Genomic DNA, 13924 nt, shown 5'->3' on the forward strand with positions numbered 1-13924 from the left:
GCATCGGCCTGTTAGCAACCACGAGATGCAGTTCTCATCTCAGGTGAATAGTGTTTGTTGAGTTTTACATGGATGAACATTCAATATTGCCAAACCATGTTCACACTCCCGATTTTGTCTTAATGCGATTTCAAGCCGGCGATAAAAGTATTGTCGCCTTACATGCGGGCGAAAAACATTTTCATGCAGTTTCTATATTTACCGTGATGTATTCATAATAAGTGCGGTTAGTCCACACCAAAGTTTCCCTGCGTTGTAGTCCGAGTCAAGACATTACACCTCTGGTCCTGGCCTCGACTGCAATGCTGATCAAAACAATTGATCACAGATCGATCTATAATCACTATGTAAGTAGGAATGGACATTAACTTCTCAGACTGTGGTGGAATCTAATGTAAAAATTAACTATTTGAGAATACAAAGTGGATTTTGCTGTCAAACATTTTGTATTTAAAAGTATTTATTTTTCTAGCTCTTGTCTAATGATGTATTTTACATAAAGTGTGAGCATATCATACGTAACACCATTGACAAAGATGGCATAAACATGTAGTATATATAATGGGTGATTGTACAGGAGTTTATATGGAATAAAATGATTCGATATGAAGCGCTCATCGTGTACATGTTGTGTGAGTTTTCTTTGACTTTTTACAGACATAAGGTTCTTATCAAACCCTCGATCGATGCCTCCACCCCTAGGATCTTCAGGAGGCTCTTGAAGTGATCAGACCCGCTTTCCATCACTTTCTTTGTGTCCAGTTCTTGAGCTGGATAAACAAAAACCAAAATGAAAATTCTACCTCAGATATTATAATCTGTATAATGTTAAAACCAAACGAGTTTTTCCAGTGTATGATAGCTAAGAATATTTATTTGCAAATGCCTGTTAAAAATGTGTTTTGTGTTACACAAATATCCAATATATAATAATAATAATAGAGGGACAGGGATGACGTATTTTTGTAGGCCAACCCATAAGTGGTTCTCAAGCAAAAAAGCCTTTTGGTTTATTGCAAAAAAATAAGCTCTGTGTTTAACAAACTTTAAAGACTTGTTGGACAAAACATGCAAGTAAATTTTTTTGCAATAATCCAAAAGTTTATGGGAAAAATGAAAGGGCTTTTTTGCGAGAGAACCACTATACTGCTAACCTTTGTGTTGGCCTACAAAAATACTTCATCCTGCGGCACTCTATTACTTCGATCTTAATAGAGGTGTCCAGTCTTGCGCCTGTAGAGCCAACGCTATTGCATGGCAATTCGTACTTATTTTATGAGGTAGTTAATTTGTACGACCACATTCGTACATTTTTGTATGATTTGTTTTTGCCCCTGTGACGTTAGGGGTTTTGTGCGGGGTTTCGTAATAATCATGTTTTTGTACTATTGACGTACACGAATTAGCAAACTTACGTACAAATTTTCTTGAAATCAGCTTTACATGCGGGCAAAAACATTTTCGACACTCAACTGCCTGCAGTATAGCTGTGATTATAAGATTAGGGGCGGGGTTTTGTTACATTTTTTTGACAATTTTTTGTACGAAATCATACAAATTAGCAAACCCATAAAATACGTAACAATTCTGAGGTCAGCCTTACATGTGGGCGAAAACATTTTCGATACTCAACTGCGTGCGGTTTAACTGTGATGATAGGATTGGGGCGGGGTTTTGTTAATTTTTTTTGACAATAGATTTTTTTTAACGAGTCATACAAATTAGCAAACTCTTAAAATACGGAAACATTTTCGCGAGGTCAGCCTTACATGCGGGCGAAAACATTTTCTATACTCAACTTTGTGCAGCATATCTGTGATTATAAGATTTAGGGGCGGGGTTTTGTTATTTTTTTTTTTTACAATAGATTTTTTTTACGAAATAATACAAATTAGCAAACCCATAAAATACGTACAATTTTCATGAAGTCAGCCTCACGTGCAGGCGAAAACATTTATATGGTCAACTGCGTGCAGTATAGCTGTGATTATAGGATTAGGGGAGGAGTTTTGTTAAATTTTTTTTTGACAATAGATTTTTTTTACGAAATCATACAAATTAGCAAACCCATAAAATCCGTAAAATTTTCATGAAGTAAGCCTTACATGCAGGCGAAAACATTTCTATACTCAACTTTGTGCAGCATATCTGTGATTATAAGATTAGGGGCGGGGTTTTGTTAAATTTTTTTTGACAATAGATTTTTTTTACGAAATAATACAAATTAGCAAACCCATAAAATACGTACAATTTTCAAGAAGTCAGCCTTACATGCAGGTGAAAACATTTCTATGGTCAACTGCGTACTCTATAGCTGTGATTATAGGATTAGGGGCGGGGTTTTGTAAAACATTTTTTTAGCAATAGATTTTTTTATAAGAATTAGCAAACTCATTCGTACATTTTTGTATGATTTGTTTTTGTTCCTGTGACGTTAGGGGTTTTGTGCGGGGTTTCGTAATAATCATGTTTTTGTACTATTCACGTACACGAATTAGCAAACTTACGTACAAATTTTCTTGAAATCAGCTTTACATGCGGGCAAAAACATTTTCGACACTCAACTGCCTGCAGTATAGCTGTGATTATAAGATTAGGGGCGGGGTTTTGTTACATTTTTTTGACAATTTTTTGTACGAAATCATACAAATTAGCAAACCCATAAAATACGTAACAATTCTGAGGTCAGCCTTACATGTGGGCGAAAACATTTTCGATACTCAACTGCGTGCGGTTTAACTGTGATGATAGGATTGGGGCGGGGTTTTGTTAATTTTTTTTGACAATAGATTTTTTTTAACGAGTCATACAAATTAGCAAACTCTTAAAATACGGAAACATTTTCGCGAGGTCAGCCTTACATGCGGGCGAAAACATTTTCTATACTCAACTTTGTGCAGCATATCTGTGATTATAAGATTTAGGGGCGGGGTTTTGTTATTTTTTTTTTTACAATAGATTTTTTTTACGAAATAATACAAATTAGCAAACCCATAAAATACGTACAATTTTCATGAAGTCAGCCTCACGTGCAGGCGAAAACATTTATATGGTCAACTGCGTGCAGTATAGCTGTGATTATAGGATTAGGGGAGGAGTTTTGTTAAATTTTTTTTTGACAATAGATTTTTTTTACGAAATCATACAAATTAGCAAACCAATAAAATCCGTAAAATTTTCATGAAGTAAGCCTTACATGCAGGCGAAAACATTTCTATACTCAACTTTGTGCAGCATATCTGTGATTATAAGATTAGGGGCGGGGTTTTGTTAAATTTTTTTTGACAATAGATTTTTTTTACGAAATAATACAAATTAGCAAACCCATAAAATACGTACAATTTTCAAGAAGTCAGCCTTACATGCAGGTGAAAACATTTCTATGGTCAACTGCGTACTCTATAGCTGTGATTATAGGATTAGGGGCGGGGTTTTGTAAAACATTTTTTTAGCAATAGATTTTTTTATAAGAATTAGCAAACTCATAAAATACTTACCAATTGTGAAGTGAGTATTACATTTGGGCGAAAACATTTTTGACGCTCAATTGCGTGAAGTATAACTGTGATGATAGGATTAGGTGCGGATTAGGAATTAGAAATAGATTTTTTTTGTACGAAATCAAATGAATTAGCAAACTCATAAAATACGTACAATTTTCATGAAGTCAGCCTTATGTGCAGGCAAAACATTTCTATGGTCAACTGCGTGCAGTATAGCTGTGATTATAGGATTAGGGGCGGAGTTTTGTAAAAAAAATTTTGACAATAGATTTTTTATACGAATTAGCAAACTCATAAAATACGTACACATTTTCGTGAAGCCAGCCTTACATGTGGGTGACAACATGTTCGGCCCTAAACTTCGTGCAGTATAGCTGTGATTATAAGATTAGGGGTGGGGTTTTGTTACAATTTTTTTGACAATAGATTTTCTTTTACGAAATCATACAAATTAGCAAACTCCTAAAATATGTAACATTTTCGTGAAGTCAGCCTTACATGCAAGCGAAAACATTTCTATGGTTAACTGCGTGAAGTATAGCTGTGATTATAGGATTAGGGGCGGGGTTTTGTTACCTTTTTTTGACAATAGATTTTGTTATTACGAATTAGCAAACTCATAAAACACGTAAAAATTTTCGTGAAGCCAGCCTTACATGTGGGTGACAAAATTTTCGACGCTCAACTGCGTGCAGTGTAGCTTTGATTATGGGATTAGGGGTATGGTTTGACAATATTTTTTTGTACGAAATCATACGAATTAGCAAACTCATAAAATACGTAAAATTTTTACACTTGTACTTTTTTAGCACGTTTTTGAGATTACTCGAAAATGATTGTGTTGGGGCTAAACTCTATAGTACAGTGTGTTTCGTGAAGCAAGATTGAACACCTCCGACTAAAATGATTTGATACTCATCTGTTATTTTACTTTAGTTATTCTTACCCTGATCTGGCATCTTCAAAAGGAGCTCCAGTGATGGTTTTACCAGTCCTTCCTTGGAAACATCAATCTTCCAAAATATAGTCATGGAGACCCTGAAAAAATATACAGTCATTGGCACTTTCCAACAATATTTCAATGGTGTCACAGAACCCAGTCAACACATAAATGCAGTACGGACCTATAAAAACAAATTAAGCGTTTCCTGCATAAATGTAACAGAGTTGGCATTTTTATGAAACAGGAAAGAATTATTTCTCCCTCGTTCCAAATAAAAGCGAATATCGTTCACACCACAAACATAAAAATAAAGATACAAGGAACGATATTGCCGAAATCACTATTCAGTGAACGGCCCTTAATGCAGGGTACCTAACTGTTGTTTTAGGCGATTAAACCTACCCAGGCAGTTTAGGACTTCGTATTGTCATAAGCTCAGATCTGCATCCTTCAGGAAGGCTGACCACGTCTGGGTACTTCTCCTGCCAAACAAAAACCACTTATAAGGATTAACAGTTCGACAGACGATCTCTGACCCACTAAAACCTGACTTAAAAACATTGGCTGATAGTGAAACAACATTAGCGATTATGTACGTGTTAGTGCAAAAACACCATTTGATCCTTAAGTAAAAATGTGGGAATATTCCATTGAGTCACAGTCTAAGACTTGATGTATGCCTTTAAAGTTAGATGTTTCCTACGCATGCTGTGGTGTAATTATAACTAATGTTGTTTAATGATTAGTACAAGGAATTTATTGGCCAAACCCTCAGGACTTATAACCACGGATTACACGGAGCAATTAAATCTGGCAGTTAATTATTAAAGTGAAAGAGAAGGATAATGTTTCCATCTTTCGTAGAAACCACTAAATAGTGAAATTATAGCTTAAGTTATTTTAAAGTATTTCAGAGTAGCATGAAAAACTCTGTAATGTGTTTTACTAAGTAAATAATTTACTACTGTACTTATTAAAACCATCTACTTTTAAATTTCACTTCACATTTGTCACGTCGCTAGTTAATTGGCTGACGTCTGACACATTTTCCGCAAGCATGTTTCCACTTATCAACCAACGTGAATTGTGCGGTAGATTATTATTAGTCATGAAATGTTAACGTATAAATCACTAATGTGCATCTAGGACAATCTAAAAATCCATTTAAGAAAGAAGCGCGTTGCATCATGTTGTTTATTCACAGAAAATAATGATAATCCCTTTAGCGTCATGCGTTTCGTCACCTCATAGACAAACTTCTCCACAAGAAGCTTTTCCGAGCATTAAACTTTCCGACAGAGGAACATATTACAGTTGGGAAATAACATTAGCTTGATGTTTCCTCTATAAACCTCTGAGATTTGTCTGTCTAAACATTTTTTTTAAATTGCTGAGCAGATCTGTGTGACTTCTCGAAACCTGACTTTTGCTATTTCCTAATGTCATACCGAGAAATTGTGACTGTACACAGTTACATTCTTAAATCATATCTTCTAATAACTGAATATAAACCGGAATATTCAAGATATATTCTTGATAATATTAGTGTTTGATATGTAAGGGATAATGTATAGGCAGCCGGTTGTTATCGCAGAAATAAGCCCTGACAGTGTGTTCAGGACCCAACGTGAAGCATCTACATTATCTTACTTACATGTAAGGTAAGAAACATAAAATATTGATTTGAAATATTTATTTATAAAAATCTGCAATGCAGACCTTTTGCGAGGAAAACACGTTTACTTTTGGTGTTTAGATAAGGCAAGATGTTCAAATGTTAAGAACACGCTTATTAGTTGTAAATACACTCACCTAAAGGATTATTAGGAACACCATACTAATACTCAGTTTGACCCCCTTTTGCCTTCAGAACTGCCTTAATTCTACATGGCATTGATTCAACAAGGTGCTAAAAGCATTATTTAGAAATGTTGGCCCATATTGATAGGATAGCATCTTGCAGTTGATGGAGATTTGTGGGATGCACATTCAGGGCATGAAGCTCCCGTTCCACCACATCCCAAAGATGATCTATTGGGTTGAGATCTGGTGACTGTGGGGGCCATTTTAGTACAGTGAACTCATTGTCATGTTCAAGAAACCATTTTGAAATGATTCGAGCTTTGTGACATGGTGCATTATCCTGCTGGAAGTAGCCATCAGAGGATGTGTACATGGTGGTCATAAAGAGATGGACATGGTCAGAAACAATGCTCAGGTAGGCCGTGGCATTTAAGTGATGCCCAATTGGCACTAAGGGGTCTTAAAGTGTGTCAAGAAACATCCCCCACACCATTACACCACCAACACCAGCATGCACAGTGGTAACAAGGCATGATTGATCCATGTTCTTATTCTGTTTACGCCAAATTTGACTCTACCATCTAAATGTCTGAACAGAAATCGAGACTCATCAGACCAGGCAACATTTTTTCAGTCTTCAACTGTCCAATTTTGGTGACCTCGTGCAAATTGTAGCCTCTTTTTCTTATTTGTAATGGAGATGAGTGGTACCCGGTGGGATCTTCTGCTGTTGTAGTCCATCCGCCTCAAGGTTGTGCGTGTTGTGGCTTCACAAATGCTTTGCTGCATACCTCGGTTGTAACAAGTGGTTATTTCAGTCAAAGTTGCTCATCTATCAGCTTGAATCAGTCGGCCAATTCTCCTCTGACCTCTAGCATCAACAAGGCATTTTCGTCAACAGGACTGCCGCATACTGGATGTTTTTCCCTTTTCACACCATTCTTTGTAAACCCTACAAATGGATGTGCGTGAAAATCCCACTAACTGAGCAGATTGTGAAATACTCAGACCGGCCCGTCTGGCACCAACAACCATGCCACACTCAAAATTGGTTAAATCACCTTTCTTTCCAATTCTGACATTCGGTTTGGAGTTCAGGAGATTGTCTTGACCAGGACCACACCCCTAAATGCATTGAAGCAACTGCCATGTGATTGGTTGATTAGATAATTGCATTAATGAGAAATTCAACAGGTGTTAATAATCCTTAAGGTGAGTGTATAAAGTCATATATGTTATAAAAAACATATTTATGTTTAATTTTTGTGCAAAATGAAACTGTACTTGCCAAAATGATTTGCAGCATCCAGGTTACCGTGTGTTATTAGTTTAACACGGTTGTTGTCTAAAAATAACAAACCTGCAAATGTAGCGACTGGCCGTGTAATAATTTCAATACATCTGTTCAATTTTATTTTTATTTCCCTTTGAATTGATTGAAAATTAATTCAACTATTTATTTGCATCACTAAACCCCAGCATGACATTTGTCATGTAATAAACATTTAATGTAAATGTAACGTATAGCTGTTTAATATTTATTTTTTACGCATTACTTTAAAACGTTCCACAACACCAGATTTTAGGTCAATGTATAGTTTGGTGGTAATAGTTATAACCCAGGTCTGAAGACAAGACTTTGAGGTTTCCTTGAACTAAGCCATTAATTTGGCATCCTTTACACAACCCAACCATTATTTAAACTCACTACCTCTATTGTCTGATCCTTGAACGACACGTTACACTCCTCACAAATCCCTGTCAACAGTCATTAAACATTAGACAGAACAGCCAGAGTCTCTAGACTCGTCTCTCAATGTTGTTTGGGTGTGAAGATGAGATTTTTTTTAAGAAATGTAATGAAAGTGGGGTTGTCTCATGCATTATACTCATGAAATATATTAAAGTCTTTTAAAGCAGTAAATTTACTTTGTAAGAAAAACAGACTGAAATTTTACAAGCTTGGCACCCTCTTTATTTATATTTATTTATCATAATTTCTGTGTAATTAAAACTCAGAAAAATAAGGCTACTTGCCAACCACACAACACTGTATAATTTACGATGTTTTGTTTAATTCAAAGTCAGAGATTTTTTTGTCATGAATTTTCTTTGGAAGGCCTTGAAGGGAAGCCCCCTCCACAGGAGATTGGGGCACACACCAAAAAGTTTGAGAACCACTGATATAAAGTGACCAGGAAATTATTTACATGGGGTTCGATGTATGCATGTGGGATAGTTCACCCAAAAGTGAAAATGATGTCATTTACTCATCATTATGTTGTTACAAACCTGTATACATTTCTTTGTCCTGATGAACAGAAAAGAAAGATTTTTGTAATGAAACAGGAAACAGACTCACCATTGACTTCTATAGTAGGAAAAAATACTAGTATGGAAGTCAATGGTGCTCAAAAACGGTTTGGTTACAAACATTGCTCAAAATATTTTTCTTTTTCAAATTAATGCAGGTTTGTTACAACATTTTACATTAAAACAATTTGCATTATTTTTTCTGCATCAAGTTTGAAAAGCAATTTTACAGAAACGTATGTTGCTGTACGTCTTTTGGGGATGTTTTTAAGGTACCCTGCTGAAAGGAAAGAAACAGAAAATTTGCTGACTGCACACATGCCACTGCAGCGACTAAAGCTTTCTGGCACTGCATTAAATCTTCCATTATGTTAAAAGTTCCATAAGGGAATACGGTAAACCAGATGCTGAACCAAACCGGCGTTACCGCAGTGGAAAGACGTCTGAACGCACAAGCAAAAAAAATAATACACTCAAACATTTTAACAGAGATTTACACGGTGCTCGCCATATGTACGAAAGCTTCTTCTGGGTCTCAAAGTACATTTAAAATGATCCGTGACCATACTAACCAATGGAATTTGCTTGTGGAAAGTGTTATTGTGCGACATCCATCTTTAAAGAAACATGCCAACAGTTACGACGACCATAACTGAATGACGTGAGGAATTTGTGTAGCAGTTGACATAAAAGAGTTTGAAACATTTTCAGTGTGATGTTTTGGAAGTGAAACAAGGATAACATGACGAGGCGGGACAGTTTTGATGTTGACTTGAAAGACACGAAAGCTTTCCACAGCAGTTATGGACAGTAAAGAAGAACAGTGAGACGCAGCTGTTCGCTTCGGTTGGCTGAGTCACAGAGCTCTGCCCCATTACCTGATGGGAAGTCAAAACATCCTGTGGTGCTAAACATCTCACTATCTTTTGATCTGTGTCTTGTAAAACTCGTCTAGATGCAGTTACACTATGAATGACTCATGAATGAAGAAATTTGTAATCTGTAATTGTGACATTGTTGCCACAATACATTACAACTTTTTGGCATTACCTCCCTATATTTACAGAAAGTATTCAGGTGTGTGCCTTTCTAAATCATGTCCAAACTACTTAATACCACAGGTGGACTTCAATCAAGGTGTTAAAACATATCAGTCGTGATTCAAGAGGGATGGGAGGCACTTGAGCTAAATTTGAATTGTGGTTGCCAAGGGTGTGAATACTTATGCAAATGTGATATTTCCATTTTTTTCTTTTTTTACAAATGTACAGACTTTTTAAAAATTGTTTTAATTTTGTCATTACGGGATATTTTAGAAGTAGAAGTGTTGATTAATGAGAAAAAATGAATTTAAACAATTGCGGTATCAGTACATTACCTCCCTATATTTACAGGGCATTCAGAAGGTGTGTGCCTTTTCAAATCATGTCCAAACTATTTAATTTACCAAAAGTGGACTCCAATCGAGTTGTAAAAACATTTCAGCCACGATTCAAGAGGAATGGGAGGCACTTGAGCTAAATTTGAATTGTTGTTGCCAAGGGTGTGAATACTTATGCAAATGTGATTTTCCATTTTTTCTTTTTAATAAATTTACAGACTTTTGTTAAATTCTGTTTTAACTTTGCCATTATGGGGTACTTTAGAATTAGAAGTGTTGATTAATGAGAAAAAAAATAATTTAAACGACTGCAGTATCAATACATTACAACTTTTTGGCATTACCTCCCTATATTTACAGTGCATTCAGAAAGTATTCAGGTGTGTGCCTTTTTTAAATCATGTCCAAACTATTTAATTTACCACAAGTGGACTCCAATCGAGTTGTAAAAACATTTCGGCCATGATTCAAGAGGAATGGGAGGCACTTGAGCTAAATTTGAAGTGTTGTTGCGAAGGGTGTGAATACTTATGCAAATGTGATTTTCCATTTTTTCTTTTTAATAAATTTACAGACTTTTGTTAAATTCTGTTTTAACTTTGTCACTACGGGGTACTTTAGAATTAGAAGTGTAGATTAATGAGAAAAAAATGAATTTAAATGATTGCAGTATCAAAACATTACAACTTTTTGGCATTACCTCCCTGTATTTACAGTGTATTCAGAAAGTATTCAGGTGTTTCCCTTTTTTAAATCATGTCCAAACTATTTAATTTACCACAAGTGGACTCCAATCGAGTTGTAAAAACATTTTGGCCATGATTTAAGAGGAATTAGAGGCACTTGAGCTAAATTTGAAGTGTTGTTGCGAAGGGTGTGAATACTTATGCAAATTTGATTTTCCATTTTTTCTTTTTAATAAATGTACAGACTTTTAAAAGTTGTTTTAACTTTGTCATTATGGGGTACTTTAGAATTAGAAGTGTAGATTAATGAGAAAAAAAATTAATTTAAACGATTGCAGTATCAATACATTACAACGTTTGCGCATTACCTCCCTATATTTACAGTGCATTCAGAAAGAATTCAGGTGTGTGCCTTTTCAAATCATGTCCAAACTATTTAATTTACTGGAGGTGGACTCCGATCGAGGTGTAGAAACATCTCAGCCACGATTCAAGAGGAATAGGAGACACGTGAGCCAAATTTTCAGTGTTGTTGCGAAGGGTGTGAATACTTATGCAAATGTGATATTTCAGTTTTTCTTTTTAATAAATGTACAGATTTTTTTAAATTGTTTTAAATTTGTCATTATGGGGTACTTTAGAAGTAGAAGTGTAGATTAATGAGAAAAAAATAATATAAATGATTGCAGTATCAATACATAACTTTTGGCATTACCTCCCTATATTTACAGTGCATTCAGAAGGTATTCAGGTGTGTGCCTTTTCAAATCATGTCCAAACTATTTAATTTACCACAAGTGGACTTCAATCAACGTGTAGAAACATCTCAGCCTTGATTCAAGCGAAATGTGAGACACTTGAGCTAAATCACGTGTTGTTGCAAAGGGTATGAATACTTATGCAAATGTGATATTTCCGTTTTTCTTTTTAATAAATGTACAGACTTTTTTAAAATTGTTTTAATTTTGTCATTATGGGGTACTTTAGAAGTAGAAGTGTTGATTAATGAGAAAAAAATTAATTTAAACAATTGCAGTATCAATACATTACAACTTTTTAGCATTACCTCCTTATATTTACAGTGCATTCAGAAGGTGTGTGCCTTTTCAAATCATGTCTAAACTATTTAATTTACCACAAGTGGACACCAATCGAGTTGTAAAAACATTTCGGCCATGATTCAAGAGGAATGGGAGGCACTTGAGATAAATTTCAAGTGTTGTTGCGAAGGGTGTGAATACTTATGCAAATGTGATTTTCCATTTTTTCTTTTTAATAAATTTACAGACTTTTGTTAAATTCTGTTTTAACTTTGTCATTATGGGGTACTTTAGAATTAGAAGTGTTGATTAATGAGAAAAAATAATAATTTAAATGACTGCAGTATCAAAACATTACAACTTTTTGGCATTACCTCCCTGTATTTACAGTGTATTCAGAAAGTATTCAGGTGTGTGCCTTTTTTAAATCATGTCCAAACTATTTAATTTACCACAAGTGGACTCCAATCGAGTTGTAAAAACATTTTGGCCATGATTTAAGAGGAATTAGAGGCACTTGAGCTAAATTTGAAGTGTTGTTGCGAAGGGTGTGAATACTTATGCAAATTTGATTTTCCATTTTTTCTTTTTAATAAATGTACAGACTTTTAAAAGTTGTTTTAACTTTGTCATTATGGGGTACTTTAGAATTAGAAGTGTAGATTAATGAGAAAAAAAATTATTTAAACGATTGCAGTATCAAAACATTACAACGTTTGCGCATTACCTCCCTATATTTACAGTGCATTCAGAAAGAATTCAGGTGTGTGCCTTTTCAAATCATGTCCAAACTATTTAATTTACTGGAGGTGGACTCCGATCGAGGTGTAGAAACATCTCAGCCACGATTCAAGAGGAATAGGAGACACGTGAGCCAAATTTTCAGTGTTGTTTGCGAAGGGTGTGAATACTTATGCAAATGTGATATTTTAGTTTTTCTTTTTAATAAATGTACAGACTTTTTTAAAATTGTTTTAAATTTGTCATTATGGGGTACTTTAGAAGTAGAAGTGTAGATTAATGAGAAAAAAATGAATTTAAACAATTGCAGTATCAATACATTACAACTTTTTGGCATTACCTCCCTATATTAACAGTGCATTCAGAAGGTGTGTGCCTTTTCAAATCATGTCTAAACTATTTAATTTACCACAAGTGGACACCAATCGAGTTGTAGAAACATCTCAGCCATGATTCAAGAGGAATGGGAGGCACTTGAGATAAATTTCAAGTGTTGTTGCGAAGGGTATGAATACTTATGCAAATGTGATATTTCAGTTTTTCTTTTTAATAAATTTACAGACTTATTAAAAATTCTGTTTTAACTCTGTCATTATGGGGTACTTTAGAAGTAGAAGTGTAGATTAATGAGAAAAAAATGAATTTAAACAATTGCAGTATCAATACATTACAACTTTTTAGCATTACCTCCTTATATTTACAGTGCATTCAGAAGGTGTGTGCCTTTTCAAATCTAAAGTCTAAACTATTTAATTTACCACAAGTGGACACCAATCGAGTTGTAGAAACATCTCAGCCATGATTCAAGAGGAATGGGAGGCACTTGAGATAAATTTCAAGTGTTGTTGCGAAGGGTATGAATACTTATGCAAATGCGATTTTATATGTGTGTTTTTTTTAAATAAATTTACAATCTTTTTAAAAAAAATGTATAACTTTGTCATTACGAGGTACTTTAGAAGTGTAGATTAATGAGGAAAAAAAGAATTTAAACGATTGCAGTATCAATACATTTCAACTTTTGCGCATTACCTCCCTATATTTACAGTGCATTCAGAAAGTATTCAGGTGTGTGCCTTTTCAAATCATGTCCAAACTACTTAATACCACAGGTGTACTTCAATCAAGGTGTAGAAACATCTCAGCCATAATTCAAGAGGAATGGGAGGAACTTGAGCTAAATGTCAAGTGTTGTTGCGAAGGGTATGAATACTTATGCAAATTAAATATTTCCATTTTTTCTTTTTAATAAATTTACAAACTTTTTTAAAATTCTATTTTTTACTTTGTTATTATAGAGTATTTTAAAAGTAGAAGTGAAGATTAATGAGAAAAATATTTTATATGATTGCAGATTGAATACTCGGATTGAATGCACGATATGTATTATATGAAATCAGGGTAGGAACTTAAGACTCAGGTTAGAAAATAAGGGGGGGAAAGTATACGATTTGTTTTAGCCATAAATGTTGAAAAGAAAGATCAATGCACTATGTTTGGATATGAACTTAAAA

The 13924-nt window shown here is 34.6% G+C and overlaps 1 protein-coding gene across 1 annotated transcript in view; it reads right to left on the minus strand.

The window, feature by feature from the left end:
- Positions 1-442: 442 nt before the first annotated feature.
- The window catches only part of cenpp (centromere protein P), an 83146-nt gene continuing 69664 nt past the window's right edge, over positions 443-13924 (minus strand). Inside the window, exons 7-9 of the mRNA XM_055218483.2 lie at positions 4849-4928; positions 4450-4541; positions 443-770 (exon numbers count right to left, since the gene is read on the minus strand). Of these exons, the coding sequence (XP_055074458.2) occupies positions 652-770; positions 4450-4541; positions 4849-4928 (291 nt within the window). The 3' untranslated portion in view covers positions 443-651. The remainder of the gene's footprint in view (positions 771-4449; positions 4542-4848; positions 4929-13924) is intronic.

This window comes from Misgurnus anguillicaudatus, chromosome 23, assembly GCF_027580225.2.
Source record: "Misgurnus anguillicaudatus chromosome 23, ASM2758022v2, whole genome shotgun sequence".
NCBI classification, from domain to species: domain Eukaryota; kingdom Metazoa; phylum Chordata; class Actinopteri; order Cypriniformes; family Cobitidae; genus Misgurnus; species Misgurnus anguillicaudatus.